Source organism: Coregonus clupeaformis, chromosome 35, assembly GCF_020615455.1.
Source record: "Coregonus clupeaformis isolate EN_2021a chromosome 35, ASM2061545v1, whole genome shotgun sequence".
Taxonomy (NCBI): Eukaryota; Metazoa; Chordata; class Actinopteri; order Salmoniformes; family Salmonidae; genus Coregonus; species Coregonus clupeaformis.
In genome coordinates this window covers 25,585,299-25,607,662 of record NC_059226.1, presented here as the reverse complement: position 1 = coordinate 25,607,662, position 22,364 = coordinate 25,585,299, and the positions used below count along the sequence as shown (strand labels likewise).

Here is a 22,364-nt window from a genome sequence, read left to right as displayed (position 1 = left end):
AAAATCATCAAAGCTTGATGATGAGTTGGTTATTTGAATCAGCTGTGTAGTGCTAGGGCAAAAACCAAAACGTGCACCCAGGGGGGGCCCCAGGACCGAGTTTGGAAAACCCTGATTTAGCAGATGCTTGTTATCCAGATCACTTTCTTATCCACATACGAAGCGAAGAGAGAGAACAACCCATCCAAAGTTAGTAGTTTCACTTAAACACCACATAAGAAACTCTTAATCAGCCATTTTAAGAGCATACATGTATAGTATGTACTGTAACCAGTATCTAATCCATTAGCTCCCATTCCCAAGTGCCGTTAGTTCTCCTATCCAGTTCTATCTCATAGTATGTTAGTTAGATCAGAACACCCACACACCACCAGAATGCAATGCCTGTCTGGCAAAGTACACTATGCATCTATCTATCAGGCCTGACGTGGGCCGTAAGAACCTACGTGCTCATGTGAGTCTGTGCTCAGATGTGACAGTCTACTCCGTACTCCCAACCTATCAGTCTTTATGGAGAAAACAATACAAGTCTTCAATGAATGGAATAATGGGTCTTCAGGCTCTGTCATTTAGCAGTCTATGTGTACAGTCTGTACAGTAGAGTACATTTTATTGAGTTAGTAGAAGGGTTGGGGTCAATTCCATTTCAGGAAATGAATGAATTCAATTCATAAAATTAACAACAAAATCATTGTTGAAAAATAATGCAATTTCCAATTCAATTATTGTGTGTACTAGTCCAACACATATCATTTCTTATTGAGTGCCAATAGAAAATTACCTGACAAAGATCCTTATGGATTCAAAACCTTATCGTGTCGTACGTTCTTACTGTACTTACATGGTGTGGCGTCTCGGGGGAGTTGCCTGAGCTGGATGCTTCACTGGTGACGTCCGAAACGTTTCTCCTATGTGTTGGAAAGAACCTCTGCCAAACGCAAGGGAGGGAATTGGGTTCAGGTTGGTTAGTCAACAATAGTCGATAGGGCCTTATTGTTCGAACAGAGCTTCCCTCTTCAGCAGAAATCCTGTCAAATGTTATGAGTCATAATTCTATCCGCTTTCTCCCCTGCACTCTCCATTCTTGTTGTAGTTTCTCCCATTTAGGTTTGTAAGTGACCTCCTGAGAGGAAACCAACTAGGGCAGGTGTTTCCATCTCCTGTTGAGGGGGTTGACGACGACACATACACAACGACATCATTCCACAAGGGCATTGTGCATAAAGCTATGAGGGCCAGGTGTCTCATGTCAGGGACTAGTCCTAATGGCTTGTTTGCTTGGGAATACTAGAACGGCAAATGCAGCAGTTTCTATGTTCCTATACTGTAGTGCCAAATTCAGTCTAGATGCCAAAAAGAGATTCTAATGGCCCATAAATGTCTGTTGCTATACCAACGGTGTGAAACCCCCTTCAACGCCCCTGTCCATGCTACTCACGTTGTCTTCTTGGGAGGGGCCAAACTGAGCTGGGCCCATGGTATGTCTCCAGTTCTTCAGAACCGGCAGGCTGTCCTGGTCCACTCCATTCCCCACCTTGGGCAGACTGGGTGCAACCGGGAGCTGAGAGGGTTAACAGAAACAAACAGTGTAAAGGCCCTGGCCTATTAAATCAAACCCAGTAACTGGTTATCTGAGGTAAGGACATTTTCTTTTCACCCATGTACAGTACAGAGTTACCCCATACAATGTCAAGCTCTTTTGAGACCTTGTAGAAAGTCCTATATAAAACCCATTCAACCATTCCTTGAAATTACAGTATTGCTTCTCTTCACCTCTGCTGGAAGGTTCCACTGGGATCTGGAGCCGTCTCTCAGGTAGTAGTACGTCTTTCCTTTTTGATCCACAGACTTGAACCACTGCCAGGATACACACAGGACAAAACAGTGATGACACACACTGCATGGTTTCCAAACCACTACCCTTTCAAAGCACTGGACCTCCATTCAATACACTTACCTGCTCCTGTGTGCGTTCGCTGATGAATACGGTCTTCCCATCTGCATCCATGGAGCGCTTCCAGCCCGCCGGGACACTGACGTCTAGAATGGCCCGAGGTATGACAGCCTGTTTGGCCTGCGGCATGGGCAGGAGGTCTTTGGGGAACACAGAGGAGGAGGTGTCTGGAGCCTCGTGGTCTTCTGTCAGGTAGTCTTCCTTTGGGAGAGGGGGCTGAGGAACAGAAGATTCGCAAATTATTTTAAGATGGAACTCAAACTGAGTGGCCAATTTATAAAAAGTTTATGACATGGTTCATAACATGATAGCAATTCTGCTCAAATGGCAAACATTCTTAGTAACTTGGCTAGTAACACTTAAACTTAAATAAACAGAAAAAAGCAAAATAATGAATTCCATGTGTATGCCATAGCAAGCTTAAGACCTAACTAGCTAATGAACTAACAAAACAAAGACTCCCTCAAGACCATGAAGCAGATGTTAATGCACTGTTGTCTGACAGAGACTGCTTTAGCAGTCAACAATCCAACAACACTTTCCACTGTCCTATATTTTAGAAGCCTTATCTGTTGATGAGCTTGAAACAATGGCCATATTAGTCAAATAAAGCATAAGCTAACCCCTACCGGTCCTCCGTCTGGGAGCTTCAGCACAGGAGGCTCAGTAACAGGAGAGAAAGGGGAGATGGGCTCCGGAGCTGCCCAGGACGTGGCCCCAGATGTGGGGTTATAGAAGTAGTTTCGACCGGTGGTCTCATCCAACACCTGTTCCCAGTTGGAACCCTGGGATGAGGCTGGTGAGAGGGCCGGGGACAGGGCCGGGGAAAGGGCTGGGGACAGGGCCGGGACAGCCAGTGCCTCCTTGGTTAGCTCCATGTCCGTGGAGGGGAGGGTGCTGCGGGGGTCGGCCCAAGTGGTTTGGCCCGTGGCCGGGTGGTGATAGAACTCTTTCCCACTGTCCTTGTCAGTGTGCACTTGCCATCCCTCCTGGCTAAGGGGCAAGTCAGGACTCAGAGCTACTACCGGAGGGGATTGTGGGGTGTTTTTCTTCAGCTCGGTGACGGTGGCGTAAACAGCAGTGTTGGGGCTGGCATTGTCCACCTGGAGACAGAGAGGAAAGAGAGGTCAGGTCAGTCATCAGGAATAACATGAGGAGGAAGAAACCTTTCACCCCCAGTCCTAAATGGCCAGCGAGCCACTAGTCAATAATATTACTGACTGCCTGCGTACTACTACCCAACCTCACCTTATTTGCAGTGAAGCCAATGGCCCCAACTGTCACGGTTTCGGCCGAGGCTGCTCCTCCTCCTGGTTCGGGCAGGCTTCGGGCGTCGCCGTCCCCGGGAGTACCAGCTGCCACCGCTCTATGTTTCTGTGTTTGATTGCTTTTGTCTGTTGTCACACCTGTGTCTGTTTGGGAGTTGATTACGGTCTTATAAGTTCCGTGTTGTGATCTAGGTATTTGTGTGTTGTTATTCTGTTGCCACCGTGTCTATGATACGTGTTTGTTTTCCGTGTCATTTTTCCATGTTTAGTGTTTTACGCGTGTCGTAATTTTTCCCGCCACTTCGTGTTTTCGAGGTCGGGGTTTGTTCTCTTGTTATTGAGACTATTAAAAGTCTTGTTGGACTTAACCTCTGTTTCCGCGCTTGACTCCTCCACCACATCCACGACGGAATAGTGACAGAACAACACACCATCATGGAGTCAGCAGGAACAGCGGCGGCGCCCGAATCCTGCTGGACCGGATCAACTTCCAGGGACGCCATGATCCGGCAACCCGGGACCGCCGGACGAGGTGTCCAACGCCTGCGCCGACTGGTGAACCTGAGGTGGCCAAGGACCCCTACAACATCGCATCACCAACGGCCAGTCCTCCTCTCTCAGTACCGGAACCCAGTGGCATTCGGCTCTCACTCCCGAGGGCATATGACGGTTCTGCAGCCGGGTGTCAGGGATTCCTCCTGCAGGTAGAACTTACCTCGCCACCATACACCCGGCGCCCCGGGATACGAGAGCGCCTCCGCCCATCTCCTGTCTCTCCGGCAAGGCGTTGGAGTGGGCCAACGCAGAATGGAGGGGAATAGACGCCGCTACCATCACCACGCGGAGCTCTCCCGCCGCTTCAGGGCTGTCTTCGATCATCCCCCAGGAGGGGAAAGCGGCGGGAGAGCCTCTATTCCACCTCCGACAGGGGAAGAGGAGCGCACAGAGTTTGCACTGGAGTTCCGGACACTAGCGGCGGATGCGGGGTGGAAATGAGAGGGCCCTCATCGACCAGTACCGGTTAATTACGAGAGGACGTCAGAGGGAGCTGGCTGCAGGGACACCAACCTGTCGCTTGACCAGTTGGTGGACATTTCCATCCGCCTGGATACCCTGCTGGCTACCCGCGGACGCCCCGAGTGGGGGGTCGCCCAGTTCACCCTCCAGCACTCCCGAGCCGATTCCCATGGAGCTAGGGGGTGCTGGCGCGAGAGAGAGGAGGAGAGGGAACCCGAGGGGGGCCATCCCTGCACCACCTGCGGTCGTGGAGGACACACTGCGGCCAGGTGCTGGGGAGGGTCTCCTGGGGAGAGGTGACAACAGGCCACGCACTGGGGAGTCATTTCAGGTGTGTAGGCGCCCCACCACCCAGAGCTTCTGTTGGTCACATGAGTATTCCTGTGAGGTTTCCACAGGTGGCACCTCATTCCCAGCATAAGGCGCTAGTAGATTCAGGCGCAGGCTGGGAACTTTATTGATTGGGCATTTTGTAGTAGGTTAGGATTCCCTCTTCGGCCGGTAGACGATCCATTTCCTGTCCACGCATTAGACAGCCGGCCGCTGGGGTTGGGCCTGATCAGGGAGGTCACAGCACCACTAACGATGACGACGCAGGGGGGTCAGAGGAGATCATTCCGCTTTTATCTGATTGACTCTCCTGCGCACCCCGTGGTGTTGGGCCTTCCCTGGTTAAGCACCCATGATCCTACCAAGCGTGGCAACAGAGGGCTCATGGGAGTGGTCTGCTCAGTGTGTAGGGAGATGTCTAGGTGTTTCCGTAGGGGCGACCTCGGTAGAGAGTCCGAACCAAGTGCCCGCACTGCGCATTCCCTGAGTATGAGGATTTAGCACTGGTGTTTAGCAAATCGAGGGCAACACGCTACCTCCTCATAGACAGGGGGACTGTGCGAGAAATCTCCAAACAGGAGCGGCTCTTCCACGGAGTCATGTGTATCCCCTGTCTCAAGAGGAGACAGCGGCTATGGAGACATACATAGCCGAGTCCTTGGCACAGGGATACATACGGTCCTCTACTTCCCCAGTCTCTGAGTTTCTTCTTTGTGAAGAAGAAGGCGGGGATTGCGCCCTGTATTGATTATCGTAGTCTCAATCAGATCACAGTTAAATACAGCTACCCACCTCCACTGGGATTGCGACGATGACGGAGCCATTACGCGGAGCGCGATCCACAAAGTTGGGATCTCAGGAGCGCCGCATAATCTGGAGCGCATTAGGGGGGGGGGTGAATGGAAGACAGCATTTAGCACCACCCGGGTCATTACGAGTATCTCGCCATGCCATACGGGTTAATGAATGCTCCGGCCTGTCTTCCAACCTTTGTTGACGAGATTTTCCGGGACATGCATGGGCAGGGGGTAGTAGTTTACATCGACTTACATCCTAGTGTACTCTGCTACTCGAGCCGAGCATGTAGCCCAGGTGCGCCGAAGTGTTGAGAAGACTGTTGGAGCATGACTTGTATGTCAAGGCAGAGAAATGCCTGTTCTTCCAGGGAGTCCGTCTCTTTTTGGGTTATCGGTTGTCCGCGTCTGGTGGGGAGATAGAGGTAGACCGAGTATCGGCCGCGCGTAATTGGCAAACTCCAACCACTGTAAAAGAGGTGCAGCAGTTCTTGGGTTTTGCTAATTACTACCGGAGGTTTATTCGGGGTTTTGGACAGGTTGCAGCTCCCATTACGCCCCTGTTAAAGGGGGTCCGGTTCGCTTTGCGGTGGTCGGCTGAGGCGGACAGGGCATTTGTCAAACTTAAGAACCTGTTCACCTCGGGCCCGGTGCTGGCGCATCCGGATCCTTTACCATTCCAGGTTGAGGTAGACGCGCCCGAGACCGGCATTGGGGCAGTCCTGTCACAACGGTCCGGCGCGCACCCCAAACTCCGCCCCTGTGCTTTCTACTCGAAGAAGCCTCAGCTCGGGCGGAGCGCAACTATGATGTTGGGGACAGGGAGCTGTTAGCCGTAGTCCAAGCCCCAAAGGTGTGGGAGGCATTGGCTTGAGGGGGCTCAACACCCTTTCTCATTCTGACTGGATCACCGTAACCTGGAGTACATCCGGGCAGCTAGGAGATTGAACCTCGCCAGGCTAGGTGGAATATGTTCCTAACCCGGTTTGTTTTTAAGATCACATACATCCCAGGGTCCCAGAATGGTAAGGCAGACGCCCTGTCCCGGCGGTATGACACGGAGGAGAGGTCCATATTGCCGGAATCTTGTTTGGTGGCTCCGGTAGTATGGGAGGTCGACACGGAAATCGAGCGGGCACTGGCGCACCGACCCTACTCCCCCGAGTGTCCTGTGGGGGGACGACGCCCGGGCGCGAGGTCCGTGATCGCTTATTTATTGGGCCCATACATCACCCTCCTCTGGACATCCAGGTATTGGCCGGACCGTGCACTGTCTTAGCATGAAATACTGGTGGCCAACGTAGCTAGGGATGGAGGGTTTATGTTTCCTCCTGCTCGGTGTGTGCCCAGTGTAAGGCGCCTAGACATTTGCCCAGGGGTAAGCTACATCCCCTGCCCGTTCCACAACGATCATGGTCCCACCCATCGGTGGATTTCGTAACCGACCTACCCTCCCCAGGGGAATCCACCATATTGGTCGCTAGGATCGGTTTTCCAAGGCCTGTCGCCTCCTTCCAATGCCGGTCTCCCACTGCCCTACAAACCGGCTGAGGCCCTTTTACCCATGTGTTCCGGCACTATGGGGTCCCCGAGGATATTGTGTCTGACCGAGGTCCCCAGTTCACTTCCAGAGTTTGGGGAGCCCTCATGGAACGGTTGGGTCTCGGTAAGCCTTACCTCGGGGTACCACCCAGAGAGTAATGGGCAGGTGGAACGTGTCAACCAGGATGTGGGTAGGTTTTTGAGGTCCTATTGCCGGGACCGGGCCGGAGGAGTGGTCGAGGTTCATCCCCTGGGCAGAGAGATGGCCCAGAACTCTCTCCGCCACTCCTCCACCAACTTAACACCTTTCCAGTGTGTTTTAGGTTATCAGCCGGTCCTGACACCGGCGGCACGAGAGCCAGATCGAGGCCCTGCGGTGGACGAGTGGATTCGGCGCCGGAAGAGACGTGGGACGCTGCCCATGTCCATCTGCAGCGTGCCATCCGCCAACAAAAGGCGAAGCGCCGACGCCACCGCAGCGAGGGACCGTGCACGACCGGGAGATCGAGCCTGGTTTCGACTCAAACCGCCCCCTCCGCCTCCCTGCCGGAAGCTGGGTCGGCGGTTTGTGGGGGCCTCTTCAAAGTCCTGAGAAGATTGAACGAGGTGTGCTACAGGTTACAACTGCCAATTGAGTATAAAAATATTAACCCCTCGCTCCATGTGTCTCTTCTCAGGCCGGGTGGTAGCTGGCCCACTCCAAGAAGATGAGATAGAGAGACCCTCCGCCCCTTTGGACACGAGGGGGTCCCGGCGCACAGGGTCCGGACCATCTTGGACCCGAGGCGCCGGAGGAGTGGTCTCCAGTATCTCGTGGAGGGGGAGGGGGCACGTCCGGAGACGGTGCTGGGTGCCCAGGGGAGGGACATACTGATTTCCCCTGTGATCACCATGGGCATCCCACGCGCCCGGTCCGCGGCCTCCTGGCCGCCCCCCGAGGCCGGGGCAAGGGGGGGGTACTGTCACGGCTTTCGGCCGAGGCTGCTCCTCCTCCTGGTTCGGCAGGCTTCGCCGCGTCCCCGGGAGTAATAGCTGCCACCGCTCTATGTTTCTTGTTTGATTGCTTTTGTCTGTCTGTCACACCTGTGTCTGTTTGGGAGTTGATTACGTGTCTTATAAGTTCCGGGTTGTGATCTAGGGTATTTGTGTGTTGTTGTTCTGTTGCCACCGTGTCTATGATACGTGTTTGTTTTCCGTGTCATTTTTCCATGTTTAGTGTTTTACGCGTGCGTACTTTTCCCTCGCCACTTCGTGTTTTCGAGGTCGGGGTTTGTTCTCTTGTTATTGAGACTATTAAAAGTCTTGTTGGACTTAACCTCTGTTTCCTGCGCTTGACTCCTCCACCACATCCACGACGGAATAGTGACACCATCACCCCTATGAGAACAATCCGTGAGAATTCCACAAGACAAAAAGACAGAGGGGTAAAAAGTCCTCTCTACCTGCGCCTCCCTTTACTCCCATCGGGTAACAAAGCACTGACTTGGGATCAAATATCATTCTCCCAACCCCTTTGTTCGAATATGCTGAGTTACCCAACTCATCACAATATTCCAACTCTTACAAGGTGCATGCATTTAAAGAGCTATATGTGGATCTCGCTTTTGAGTGGGTTTTTTCTTTCATAAAAGAGTACAAACACCACCATTCAATTGTAAGCTGCCTTTTTTTCAGTTTTATTGGAAATGGCCAAAAAGTGATCTGTCCTGTTAATGTATTTTCCGAGCCCTCCATACATCTCAGGGGTGAGGAAGTGAAGAGCAAAACATCCCATCTCAAACAGAGTAGATTTCCACCACATGGAGTGGAGTAGACCACAGGGAGCTATGTGGCAGATAGCCACTTCATAGACAAACACAAGCACATTTCAACATGAGCCAGACCAGCAGATGATAAAAAGCTATAAAGACTGGGGAAGTTTGGACGACAACGCAGAGGATGTCACAGCTAACTTCGCAAACAGCTAAAAACAGTACTGTAGGCCACATTTACATTTGAGTAATTTAGCATACACTCTTACCTAGAGCGACTTACATGAGCAATTAAGGTTAAGTGCCTCGCTCAAGGGCACATCGAGAGATTTTTCACCTAGTCGACCTTTTGGTTACTGGCGCAAAGCTCTTAACCACTAGGGTACCTGCCGCCCTCACATGTAGGCTAAGTACTGCAGCCATAGAATTGAACTTGTAATTAAATTGGCACATAGACACAAAAAATTAGGACAGGGCTGAGTGAAATGACCATACAGTCTTAGAATAGTGGTCATGAAGGTAAATACCATAATTGGGAAGCACCACCCTTAGGTACTACCTGGGAGACACTAGAGTGTCACAAGTCTGTGCCTGAAGATACGGCAAGCCTTGAAGATCATGTCGGCCATATTCACTGAAAAAGGCACCTCTTTCTAACAACGTAATTATCAAATATGTTACATCCCATCAGGGATATAACATTTTAACCAGTAGATCCAAAAGCAGAAGGACATACCACAGGTTTTTTCAGATCATGTACCAGTTCTTCTTTTGATTACTACCTGGCTTGAAGAGGTGCTTTTTCAGCTTTGAATACATTTTTAAGAAACGCTGAAAAGGCCAGAGACCAGGGAATAACTGTCTTCGGTTGCACCTTGTAAAACATACATTTTCTTAAAAAACAGCTTTTAAAGAAAAGCCTGGCCCATAGGTAGGTTTCTTTTACGCAAAGGATCTTAGCAGGACTCCTCTGTGTACCACAAGACAGACTTTTTCTTTAACCCTTATTTTATCAGTTAAGAACAAATTCTTATTTACAATGACGCCCACCCCGGGCCAATTGTGCACCACCCCTATGGGCCTTCCAATCAAGATTGCGATACAGCCTGGAACGAACCAGGGTCTGTAGTGATGCCTCTAGCACTGAGATGCAGTGCCTTAGACCGCTGCGCCATTCGGGAGCCGCTGACTATACCAACCTAAATACCAACCTAAATACAAGAGAAACCCACATAAGATACATGCCTGGGTGGCGGAGAGAGTCGACTGTCCAACTGTTATTTCCTCTCCAGATGGGCTAATGGAAGTTTTGAACATAAGTTGGGTCGCTTTTGTTTGTATACTGCTTACAACATCTCGACCGTACAGTACCTGCGTAATACCATGCAAGTATAAAGTAAAACACTAGAACACGCTGATACACACACACCTCTATGCCTGAAGGTACTCTAAAGTCTAAAATACACATGCGCACAATGAGAGTATTAGTTCTGTGCTGGAATGATGACGTAGCATATAGTGTGGATAGTGTTTCCTTGTGCTGTGACGCCACCTTCTCTGAGACCTGAGGTGTCTGTCAGAAGCTGTGCTTCCCTGGTTTGGTGGTACCTAAAGTTCAACCTGTGATAAGTGTGTCTGCCCACAGTTCATGCCCTTTGAACAGCCGGCATTGTATAGACGAGGGTATACACTGAGTGTACAAAACAGTAGGAATCCACTTCAATCACTGTAGATGAAAGAGAGAGAGACAGGTTAAATAAGGAATTTTGAGCCCTGAGACAATTGGGTATTTGTGCCATTCAGAGGGTGAATTGGCAAGACAAAATATTTAAGTGTCTTTGAACTGGGTATGGTAGTAAGTGCACGGCGCACTGGTTTGAGTGTGGCAAGAACTGCAACGCTGCTGGATATTTCATGCTCAACAGTTTCCCCGTAGCATTAAGAGTGGTCCACCACCCCAAGGACATCCAGCCAACTTTAAACAACTGTGGGAACCATTGGAGTCAACACGGGCCAGCATCCCTGTGTAACGCTTTCGACCCTTGTAGTCCACGCCCCGATGAATTGAGGCTGCTGAGGGCAAAGGGGTGCAACCCAAATTAGGAAGGTGTTCCTCCGTTTTGTACACTTAGTGTAGGTACGCGTGTGCATGATGCAACAGATGACAACATCATAAAAAGAACCCCAGACTCTTCTACCAAAAATAATTGTTTTGTTATTCAAATGGAACGCGAAGACACACCCCTAGCAGCCATCTGGGTTACAAACCTGCAGGCTAGAGGTTGATGCTCACAACCTAGAATGACTATATAATAATCACATCATTTTACATTTACATTTTAGTCATTTAGCAGACGCTCTTATCCAGAGCGACTTACAGGAGCAATTAGGTTAAGTGCCTTGCGTAAGGGCACATCGACAGATTTTTCACCTAGTCGGCTCGGGGATTAGAACCAGCGACCTTTCGGTTATGGCACAACGTTTACCCACTAAGCTACCTGGCTGCCCTAGTTCTGTGCTGGGAATGATGACGCAGCATATAGTGTGGATAGTGTTTCCTTGTGCTGTGACATCACCTTCTCTGAGACCTCACTATACAGTTCTGCTTAATTAGACAAAGTAACAAACGCTAGCAAAGTAATAAACATACTTTGGGCAATGCAGAGCATGGGCAGCAGTAAATATGCAAGCAAAACTAAAAACAAACACTCACTCACTTTCAGGTTTCGGCTAACACCACCTGATAAGTTTTTCTTTGCGGTTGGAGAGTTGTCTTTGGAATGTGGCAGTGGCTACTGGCTAAACATTCAGGTTAAAACGTCAAAACCTGGCTGTGGAAAGCCCCAGTTTTTATAAAGTAGATATGAATGAAGCTTAGCCTACCCCTCTTCATTTACAGTAGTAACATTACAATAAGCAACAAGTGCAGGTGCATGTAGCAGAAGAAACTGAAATGCTATTAATAACAGATGCGTAATAGTAATTAAAATGATTGTGGTGATGATTATCTTTCAATCAACCGGAAGCACACGCTTCTTATGCGCTAAAGCCTCCAAGCCAAATAGCATATCAGCCTCTCAAACCAAACTAAATGGAAAGGATACCAGAATGACTGGTTCAAACACAGCAATGTTAAAAATGTTTGCCAGTTAGCAATCCTGTCATGCCAACCATTTGTTTGGAGTCAAAGTGGATAGTGGCAATATGGTGACCTTTTTGTCATCTCTCTATGGTAGACCTACTGTCACAGAAGGAGAAGAGATAACACACCTTTACATCAGATGATGTTCTCTGGCTGCATGTATCCAAGCAGGTCATGATCAAGTATTAACTTTGTGCTTGTGACTCATTGTCAATGATTGATATCTACTAGCAATGAAAACCAAGATGGCATTCCTCCCTTGTAGGTTTGATCCCTTCTCCCTGCATGGCTGGGGCAAACCTTGTCATGCACGCCATCATTATATTATCACACTTACAATTACATCAAGCTTTTGACAGGAAGTCAATGACAATTACAGATGTACATACTGTACATACTGTACCCAATGTGTCCTTTATGATAATGTAATTGCGCATAATGTGCCAGAATATTAGAGAAATTACAACTGATTGACACTTTACGGTTTAAAAATAACTACAACTGATTGACACTTGATGGTTTAAAATGTACTATTGTAAAACCACTGTACTAGGAATAGAGATACACTGAGTGTACAAAACATTAGGAACACCTGCTCTTTCCATGACATAGACTGACCAGGTGAAAGCTATGATACCTTATTGATGTCACTTGTTAAATCCACTTCAATCAGTGTAGATGAAGGGGAGGAGACAGGTTAAAGAAGGATTTTAAGCCTTGAGACAATTGGAGACATGGATTGTGTATGTGTGCCATTCAGAGGGTGAATCAGCAAGACAAAAGATTGAAGTGCTTTGAACGGGGTATGGTAGTAGGTGCCAGGAGAACTGGTTTGAGTGTGTCAAGAACTGCAACGCTTGCTGGGTTTTTTCACACTCAACAGTTTCCTGTGTGTATCAAGAATGGTCCACCACCCAAAGGACATCCAGCCAACTTGACACAACTGTGGGAAGCATTGAGTCAACATGGGCCAGCATTCCTGTGGAACGCCGCCACCTTTAGTCCATGCCCGGATGAATTGCGACTGTCCGTGGGCAAAAGGGGGTGTAACTAAATATTAGGAAGGTGTTCTAATGTTTTGTACACTCAGTGTATATGGACAGATTGGAACTATATTAAAGCATAATCTCAGCCTCGCTTTATACTGTTTCATCTTAACTCTTCGAACGCTCAATCAGGTGAGGTGACTGAATGCTGCATGGCAGTGAGAGTGCCACATGGTTTACTGGTTGTTGTCCCTTTCCTTTCAATCAACAGTGGACTCACTCAACAATTCCTCATATTGATAAACTGAAGAAAAAAACTGCTGACACTATCTAGGTGTAAATAGACAAGAGTTATGGACCCATATTGAGCATGTAGGTAAACAGCCGGCCTCTTGTGGGCCAGAAATGCACATGAGATATTTAGAGTAGTAGTAAGTAGCCTATAGAGCATTACATAAATACCCCCCTACAGAACAATAACATAATGGGCTGGGCTAATGCATAAGCACAATCAATACCTGGGCTATTTTGCATCTGAGGGTCAACCACTGTGTATGTCAGAGGTCATTGACAGACCCTGTGGTCTATGTAATTTTCATATACAGTATATTGACAAGATAAGTCAACTGGAGGAAGGTAATGTTTTCAAAAATGGACTGTGCGCTCAAATAATACCAGGCTATTGCCAGTGTCCAAAATGAAATTTGATAGAAATGAATGCTTGTTCTGAATCACTGTAATTTACACTACATTTATAACTGTTACACTTAGTAGCTATTAACGCGCGTAAAATCCTATTTAAATAGAGCAAAACCTAAATCCAAATCTAAACAACAAATGGAGCCATCATCGACATGACAAGGGCAAATTACCTGTTTGAAGTTCGCTTGGTTACCCCAGGCTCAATGTAGACTATCCTTCAAAGATATCAATTAGAAGTTATAGACTTCAGTTTTCGACAGTATTCACCTCGCTATTCCACACTGTAGAGTCGCGCATTCCATGCCCTCCTTGTCAGGTAGCTACAGCACAGGTAGTGCCACTGCCTAGCAGCAGAAAGTCTTGAGGGAGTGGTCGCGATGTTCCACAGTTTAACCTCTGCATTGACAGCGAGCGCACATAATGCAGCCAACACAACAGTGATATCTGGCATAACTAAATAATAACGTTTTAGAAAATCATGTGTGCGTGTAATTGAGAAACACTGAAGGGAGTATTTTTACTCAATCACCTGTTTACATTTAGCTAATTAAATAATTATGTCATGAGAACATTTCAGGATTCAGGAGCTCTGCAGACAGTTCTGCTCAAGCACTTGAGTGTGTGTGTCAGTGTGTGTGTGCATGTGTGTGCATGTGTGTGCCTGTATGGGAGAGCTTCAGGCGCGCGGTGTGTGTGTGTGGCATGTGGCTCTAGCTTCTATTGGAGTGGAGTATGGAAATGTGTGTTTATGTGTGTGTGTTTCCAGTTGTTTAGGGCGAGGCTTGCAGCCCTACAGTACAGGAAAGGGCTCCTCCTTTGTTTTGTAAACACACAGCACAGCACAGCACAGCGGCCCAGGGATAGCCCAGGGGAAGCTGCTAACTGGGTACTATGGCTGGGTGGGTGTACCTCATTTCTACCAGCATGTCACGTGCAACCAGAGGGGAAAAAAACTCTAGACCACCTTTACTCCACACACAGAGACACGTACAAAGCTCTCTTTCGACCCTCGATTTGGCAAATCTGACCATAAATTCTATCCTCCTGATTCCATTTTACAACAAAAACTCAAGCAGGAAGTACCAGTGACTCGCTCAATACGGAAGTGGTCAGATGACGCAGATGCTAAGCTACAGGACTGTTTTGCTAGCACAGATGGAATATGTTCCGGATTCATCTGTTGGCATTGAGGAGTATACCGCATCAGTCACCGGCTTCATCAATAAGTGCATCAACGATGTTGTCCCCCAGTGACCGCACGTACATATCCCAACCAGAAGCCATGGGATTACAGGCAACATCCGCACTGAGCTAAAGGCCAGAGCCGCCGCTTTCTGGGAGCAAGACACTATTCTGGACGCTTATAAGAAATCCCCTATGCCCTCTGACGAACCATCAAACAGGCAAAGCATCAATACACGACGAAGATTGAATCCTATTACACCAGCTCTGACACTCATCGTATGTGGCATGGCTTGCAAACCATTACGGATTACAAAGGGAAACCAGCAGCGAGCTGCCCAGTGACACGAGCCTACCAGACGAGCTTACAGCCTTCTATGCTTGCTTCGAGGCAAGCAACACTGAACCATGCATGAGAGCACTAGCTGTTCTGGACAACTGTGTGATCACACTCTCCGTAGCCGATGTGAGTAAGACCTTTAAGCAGGTCAACATTCAGACAAATTACCAGGATGCATACACAGAGCACGCGCTGACCAACTGGCAAGTGTCTTCAATGACATTTTCAACCTCTCCCTGATCGAGTCTGTAATACCTACATGTTTCAAGCAGACCACCATAGTCCCTGTGTCCAAGAATGCCAAGGTAACCTGCCTAAATGACTACAGCCCCGTAGCACTCACGTCTGTAGCCATGAAGTGCTTTGAAATGCTGGTCATGGCTCATATCAACACCATCATCCCAGAAACCCTAGACCCACTAACCGCATAACGCCCCAACAGATCACAGATGTCCCACTCTCTATTGCACTCCACACTGCCCTTTCCCACCTGGACAAAAAGGAACACCTACATGAGAATGCTGTTCGCTGGACTACAGCTCAGCGCTCAACACCATAGTGCCCCAAAGCTCATCACTAAGCTACAGACCCTGGGACTAAACACCTCCCTTTGCAATGGGATCCGGGCCGCCCCCAGGTGGTAAGGGCTGGCAACAACACATCTGCCACGCTGAACCTCAACACGGGGGCCCCCTAGGGGTGCGTGCTTAGTCCACTCCTTTACTCCCTGTTCACTCACGACTCGTGGCCACGCACCACTCCAACACCAATACGTTTGCCGCATACAATGGTTCTAGCCTGATCACCGACATCGATGAGACAGCCATAGGAGGGGGATCAGAGACCTGGCAGTGTGGTGCCCGGACAATAACCTCTCCCTCAACGTGAGAAAGACAAAGGAGATGATCGTGGACTACAGGAAAAGGAGGGCCGAGCACGCTACCATTCACATCGACAGGGCTGTAGTGGAGCGGGTCGAGAGCTTCAAGTTCCCTGGTGTCCACATCACTAACAAACTATCATGGTCGAAACACACCAAGACAGTCGTGGAAGAGGGCACGACAATGCCTATTCCCCCTCAGGAGACTGAAAAGCTTTGGCATGGGTCCTCAGATCCTCAAAACATTCTACAGGTGCACCATCGAGAGCATCCTGACTGGTTGCATCACCGCTTGGTATGGCAACTGCTCTGCATCTGACCGCAAGGTGCTACAGAGGGTAGTGCGTATGGCACAGTACATCACTGGGGCCAAGCTTCCTGCCATCCAGGACCTCTATACCAGACGGTGTCAGAAGAAGGCCCTAAAAATTGTCAAAGACTCCAGCCACCCAAGTCATAGACTGTTCTCTCTGCTACCGCACGGCAAGCGGTACCGAGTGCCAAGTCTAGGTCCAAAAGGCTCCTTAACAGCTTCTACCCCCAAGCCATAAGACTACTAAACAGTTAATCAAATGGCTACCTGGACTATTTGCATTGACCCCCTTTGTTACGCTGCTGCTACTCGCTGTTTATTATCTATGCATAGTCACTTTAACCCACCACATGTACCTCAATTACCTCAACTAACCTGTACCCATGCACATTGACTCGGGCACTGCACCCCCTGTATATAGCCCGCTACTGTTATTTTGTTGTGTAACTTTCTTTCTTTCTTTTTTACAAATATTTCCTTACTTGCTTAAAAAATGTACACCTGTTGAACTCGCGCATGTGACGAATACAATTTGATTTGATTTGTATCCAATACACTCACTGAGTGACAGAAACAGAGAAGAGTGCACTTATTGCTTAACAGGTATAGAAAATGTTATAGTACTGTGAGTGAGACATGATCGGATGATCGAAGCTCATTGAGTCATACTGCATGTTACATCCTGTCCAATATGCATGTTGCTATTTTTACTTCCACCACAAAGCATCTAGCAGGTATTTATTTTCATGATGTTGCAGTCAGACACAGGCTACATTTAGAATTACTTAGCTACTAACGCAATAAGAAAAGTTAATGCTCTTATGACTGTCTACACTTGAAGAATATATTTCCAAATGCTATATCCACCAATTTTTCACGTGTTTTTTTTCATCAGAAATTATTGCTTATGGGTACCTTCATGTGTGTGTAAAATATTACTGTTACCAGATTTTTTATTCAAAGATTTTAGATGTTTATGAAAATGTGTTCTTTTGCAATACGTTATACAGTATATCCATTCTTTAGCTGGAATGGAATGTTTGTATCCTGTATGTTTGACTGTGATATCTGGTTGTCTCACCTAGCAATCTTGAGATTAATGCACTTACTGCAAGTCACTCTGAATAAGAACATCTGCTAAAATGACTAAATGTCAAATGTACATGTTTTACATGCAGATGTCATATTACTGTGTAGAATATTTTTATATATTTTTATATATTTATGTCACAATTGTAACATTTGTACATTTCTTTATAAAACATGTAGTTATTTGTTATATGTTATATTTGACTATGTTAAACCTAGCAGCACTACTTATTTCTCTGAGAGTGAGGCGGATATATAGTATTTAAAAAATAAAACATGATTATTTGTCTCTGAAATGAAACCATCAAGTGATAGATTTTAAACAAATACATGTCTGTCATTGAACAACCCCATGCCATGATTAGATAGTGAAAAACACACCAATCTCTTTCATAATTTCTTTAAACAATAAAAGCTAATTTACCAACATTTCTGGAAAATGTATATATAGCGTAAAGTGTTTAACTCATACAGCTTGCATGGTTTACAATAGTGAGTTATCAGGTTAAGGGGTGCATACCTTGAATTCTTTTGGATAAGATAAGGTCTTTATAAATTATGAAAGGATTCTTCCTTATGAGCTGCTTACAGAAGTTGACTAACTCATTGGCTGTCAAGTTCTAAATATAATGTCCACTACTCCAAAAGTCATTAAATTATTACATGCTTCTCAGCCATGGTAAATGTAGTTTAATTATACATTTTGGCTTCCATAACAAATATTATAGTTTTCCTGTGCTGTAAGTAGACCCTATATCAAGTCACTTGACAAAAGGCCACAGAATCAAAAGTCAAAACCTAGGAATCACACATTGTTTATTTTGCGTCAAACGCAAAGAGGTGAACAGAGAAAATACAGCTGAAATCCAATCCATTGTTATTGTGCAGACATGCATAGAGTCCTTTTTAATGAGTGCCCATGTTTTAAAGACACTTCTGTTTGTTTCTTACTGTAACTCAGGCTTCTGTGTACCTACTTAAATATACCAGAAATCTTATTGTGAAGGTGGGAATTAGTCAAATACCCTAAAACAGTGGAGGCTGCTGAGGGGAGGACGGCTCATATATGCCGGAATGGAGGAATAGAATGGTATCAAACACATGGTTCAGTGTTTGATACCATTCCATTCACCCATCCAGCCATTGTTATGAGTCGTCCCCCCTCAGCAGCCTCCACTGTTTTAGAGGTATTTGCTTAATGTGCAGAATTGCACTTGGTTTTCAAGTACATAACTATAGAGAACACACAAAAATGCTATGGTAATAAAACATTTTAAAAGTTTGCACACTCCCAGGAATGTCATAAATGATGGATCATTAGCTTCCCTACAGAAAATACACTAACCTTCACACGTCTAGATGGCCGGGCGGGGTGTGTGTGGAGTCAGAGGTCAAACTGTAGAAACCAGTTCCTACATTTGAATATAAAAATTGATTTTTCAAACAAAACTACACTACATTTTATCTCTGGGACCCTCAAGATGACAAATCAAAGCAATATTACTGAATGTAAGTACATTATTTACCTTCAGAGGTGAATGTTCCAAACCAGTTGCCGTGATAAAAGTGTTTTGTTGTTGTGCACTATCCTCAAACAATAACATGGTATTTTTTCACTGTAATAGCTACTGTAAATTGGACACTGCAGTTAGATTAACAAGAATTTAAGCTTTCTGCCCATATAAGACATGTCTATGTCCCAGAAAGTTGGCTGTTGTTTACAACACAATTCTAGTCACATATCACAAATTGAGCAACAACCGTCCCGTATAAGGGACACCGATCCCGTAGAGATTTTAACACACATTCAATGGTTAACTTAACACTGGTGCAGCAGGGTAAACATAAAATGCTGATAAAAAAACAATAAAATGATCTTAAGAGAATTTAAATCAGGCAGGCCATAATGACCCGAAAGTCAAACATTAAATTACTTTTTATTATATTTCAACTACATTAGTACAGCATGATCTTTAAACTTACCCTGGCTCTATCTATCACATTCTCAGTGTCACCAGTTCATCAGATTATGACTTTCTGACATAAATGCCTGTAAATTGTAATCCAAACTCAACAAAACCATGGTACTCCACTTTTGACACCTGAATAAGTTTGTCTCTTCGCGCCTATGAGAGATCTGAAGCCTTTGACCCTCCTCTCTGCACAACATACTTGTGTCTGTAATTGCATGGTTCCTGCATCATAACATATCTCCCTCCCCAGTCAGATCCAAGCCTGATAAAGTTCCTTTGGGATAAGAAGTTCAGGCTTTCTGAGGATTTGTTTTATTTCTAAGCATCTTGCCCCATAAATGAACGTGTTGTTTGATGTTGTGTCTTTTTGTCATGTTTTTTAAAGTGACAACATTAGACTACGGTGCAATACATATCAACTCTGCAGTTCATGTAAAGTGGTGATTCAGGATAGCTTATAACTTATTTAATAACGTGTACCAGGTAGGCCAATGTAAACAGTACAAGCAACAATCTCCAAAGCTGTTGACTAGTAGAATCAGGTGTGTTCTTGCTGGGCTAAAACAAAATGTGCACCACTGGGAGGCCCCCAGTAGTGGATTGGGGTGATTCCACACCAGCATGAGTGGAAAATATTTTGGGTATCTCAGATTGTTCTGGCAATTCTCACATAGGAACTTCATTGGGAGGAAGGATTTTTAACATGCTTTTACATTTGTATCACCAACTATTTTTTTGAAAATCATGATGAAATTGGCAATTTTAGGCCCTTTTAGACCTATACATGCCTCCTGTAAGACCTTAGTATCTGTGAACCGTACATGATACAGACAACATCTTGGTGTCATTATATTCCTTATAGTGTGCTCTAACATATAGAATATGTCTAGATTCTGATTTTTTTAAAGAAAATGTATTCAACATTACAAATATTAATATTAATATCTCAAACTACCCTTTTTTATTTTGTTCATTTTAGGACATATATTCTACAAGTACATCACCATTTCAGAGTGGGCTCTCTGCTAATTCTGAAGTTATGATACATTTTATGATCACCACCAACACAGTGGATGGGAAATGGATTCAAAGGGAACACCATCTGCTGGTGATTTGCTGAATGTGCAATCCTAAAGGAGGGTTGTGATTGGTTAATGACCTATAGCCAATTTCTATGTATAAAATTGGTCATATAATTAAAAGTAGCAGAAAGCCCACTCTGCAAATTTGACGTGTTTGAAGAGTATATCATTCCAAAAGAATGTAACTAAAAATAAAGCAAAATCAAAAAGGGTAGTTTTGAGATATTCATATTAAATATTTTTAATGTTGAAGAAATGCATGTGAAAAACAGTATTTCGGAATCTAGATATACTCCATGTTTGAGAGAACACTATAAGGAGTATAATGACACCAAGATGTTGTCTGTATCATGTACGGTTCACGGATCATAGGGTCTTACAGGAGGCATGAATAGGTCTAAAAAGGGCCTAAATGGCCACTTTCATCATGATTTTCAAAAAATGGTTTGTGATTCAAATGTAAAAGCATGTCAAACATCTTTCCTCCCAATTAAGTTTTTATATGAGATCTGCCAAAACAATCGGAGATACAAAAAATATTTTTCCACCCCCGCTGGCGTGGAATCGCCCATCGAGCAACCCTGATCTAGATCCCACCTAATCCCTCTCGTCTCGCCTATCATTTTCCTAGCACTCTATCTGACCTAAAAACCTGTTCATGCACTTTTTACAGCTCTTTAAATCACTGAGTGTAAGTGGTATAAGCAGATAACTTTTACATTTTCATATTGCTTGAAAAGTTGAAAAGTGTCCTGGATTGATTCCCCTCATCCTCTGGAGTCTAACTCACCACTTCCTGCCACCACGGCTCAAAAAAGCACCCATATCCTCCGTTGACGTCACCTTGGCAGTGCCGCCCTGTAAACTGACCCTCTTTTCCTTTGTCTTCCATTGTTTCCTCTGGCATCCCTATTTCATTAACTCTGTGACCAAATGATTAAACGGACTGGCCACAACCTCATGACTAACGCTAGCAGACAGAACCTCAAGTGTTTCTCCTGACTTTTCTGTCGACTGGACATTGTGTGTGTTGTCACTGACCATATTGGCTCATGCTGGTCACCATTGTATTCCTGCTCTTTTTCTTTTGAACACACTTCCTTCACCACTATTGGCAATTGAGGAGTCACAGATTCAAGACTGAACTATAGATATAGTCTCCTGAGAAGTTGTCAACCTGTTCAACGAATCAGTTGACTGCAACTTTCAGTGAAAAAGTCAACAGAAATACTGTGAACAAATCTCTTCCTGAAGTTTAAACTTGAATATTTAATTGCATTCGTCACATGCTTCGTAAACAACAGGTGTAGACTAACAGTGAAATGCTTATTTATGGGCCCTCCCCAACAATGCAGAGAGAAAGAAAATAGAGAAATAATAGAAAAGTAAAATATGTAATAATAAAAGTAATAATAAAATACACAGTGAGTAACAATAACTTGCCTATATACACGGGGTACCAGTACCGAGTCGATGTTCAGGGGTACGAGGTAATTGAGGTAGATACACTATATATACAAAAGTATGTGGACACCCCTTCAAGTTATTGGATTTGGCTATTTGAGCTGACAGGTGTTTGGTCTTGCTGACAGGTGTATAAAATTGAGCACACAGCCATGCAATCTCCATAGACAAACATTGGCAGTAGAATGGCCTTACTGTAGCGCTCAGTGACTTTCAATCTGGCACCGTCATAGGATGCCACCTTTCCAACAAGTCAGTTCGTCAAATTTCTGCCCTGCTAGAGTTGCCCCGGTCAACTGTCCTCAGTTGCAACACTGACTTCCGAGTTCCAAACTGCCTCTGGAAGCAACAGAGTTCCAAACTCACTCTGAAGCAACCGAGTTCTAAACTGCCTCTGGAAGCAACGTCAGCACAATAACTGTTTGTCGGGAGCTTCATGAAATGGGTTTCCATGGCTCGAGCAGCCGCACATAAGCCTAAGATCACCACGCCGCAATGCCAAGCGCGGGCTGAGTGGTGTAAAGCTCGCCGCCATTGGAATCTGGAGCGGTGGAA

General features: G+C 45.9%; 1 protein-coding gene across 3 annotated transcripts in view; it reads right to left on the bottom strand.

Moving 5' to 3' along the window:
* Positions 1 to 22,364, bottom strand: part of LOC121550883 (rho GTPase-activating protein 27) — a 28,876-nt gene that overhangs the window by 4,366 nt on the left and 2,146 nt on the right. Inside the window, exons 2-7 of one of the 3 annotated variants that reach the window (XM_041863287.2) lie at positions 2,578 to 3,057; positions 1,958 to 2,170; positions 1,774 to 1,857; positions 1,439 to 1,561; positions 842 to 928; positions 447 to 506 (exon numbers count right to left, since the gene is read on the bottom strand). In XM_041863287.2, coding sequence (XP_041719221.2) covers positions 447 to 506; positions 842 to 928; positions 1,439 to 1,561; positions 1,774 to 1,857; positions 1,958 to 2,170; positions 2,578 to 3,057 — 1,047 coding nt within the window. The remainder of the gene's footprint in view (positions 1 to 446; positions 507 to 841; positions 929 to 1,438; positions 1,562 to 1,773; positions 1,858 to 1,957; positions 2,171 to 2,577; positions 3,058 to 22,364) is intronic. The other 2 variants (XM_045210969.1, XM_045210970.1) reach the window with 2 other exon arrangements.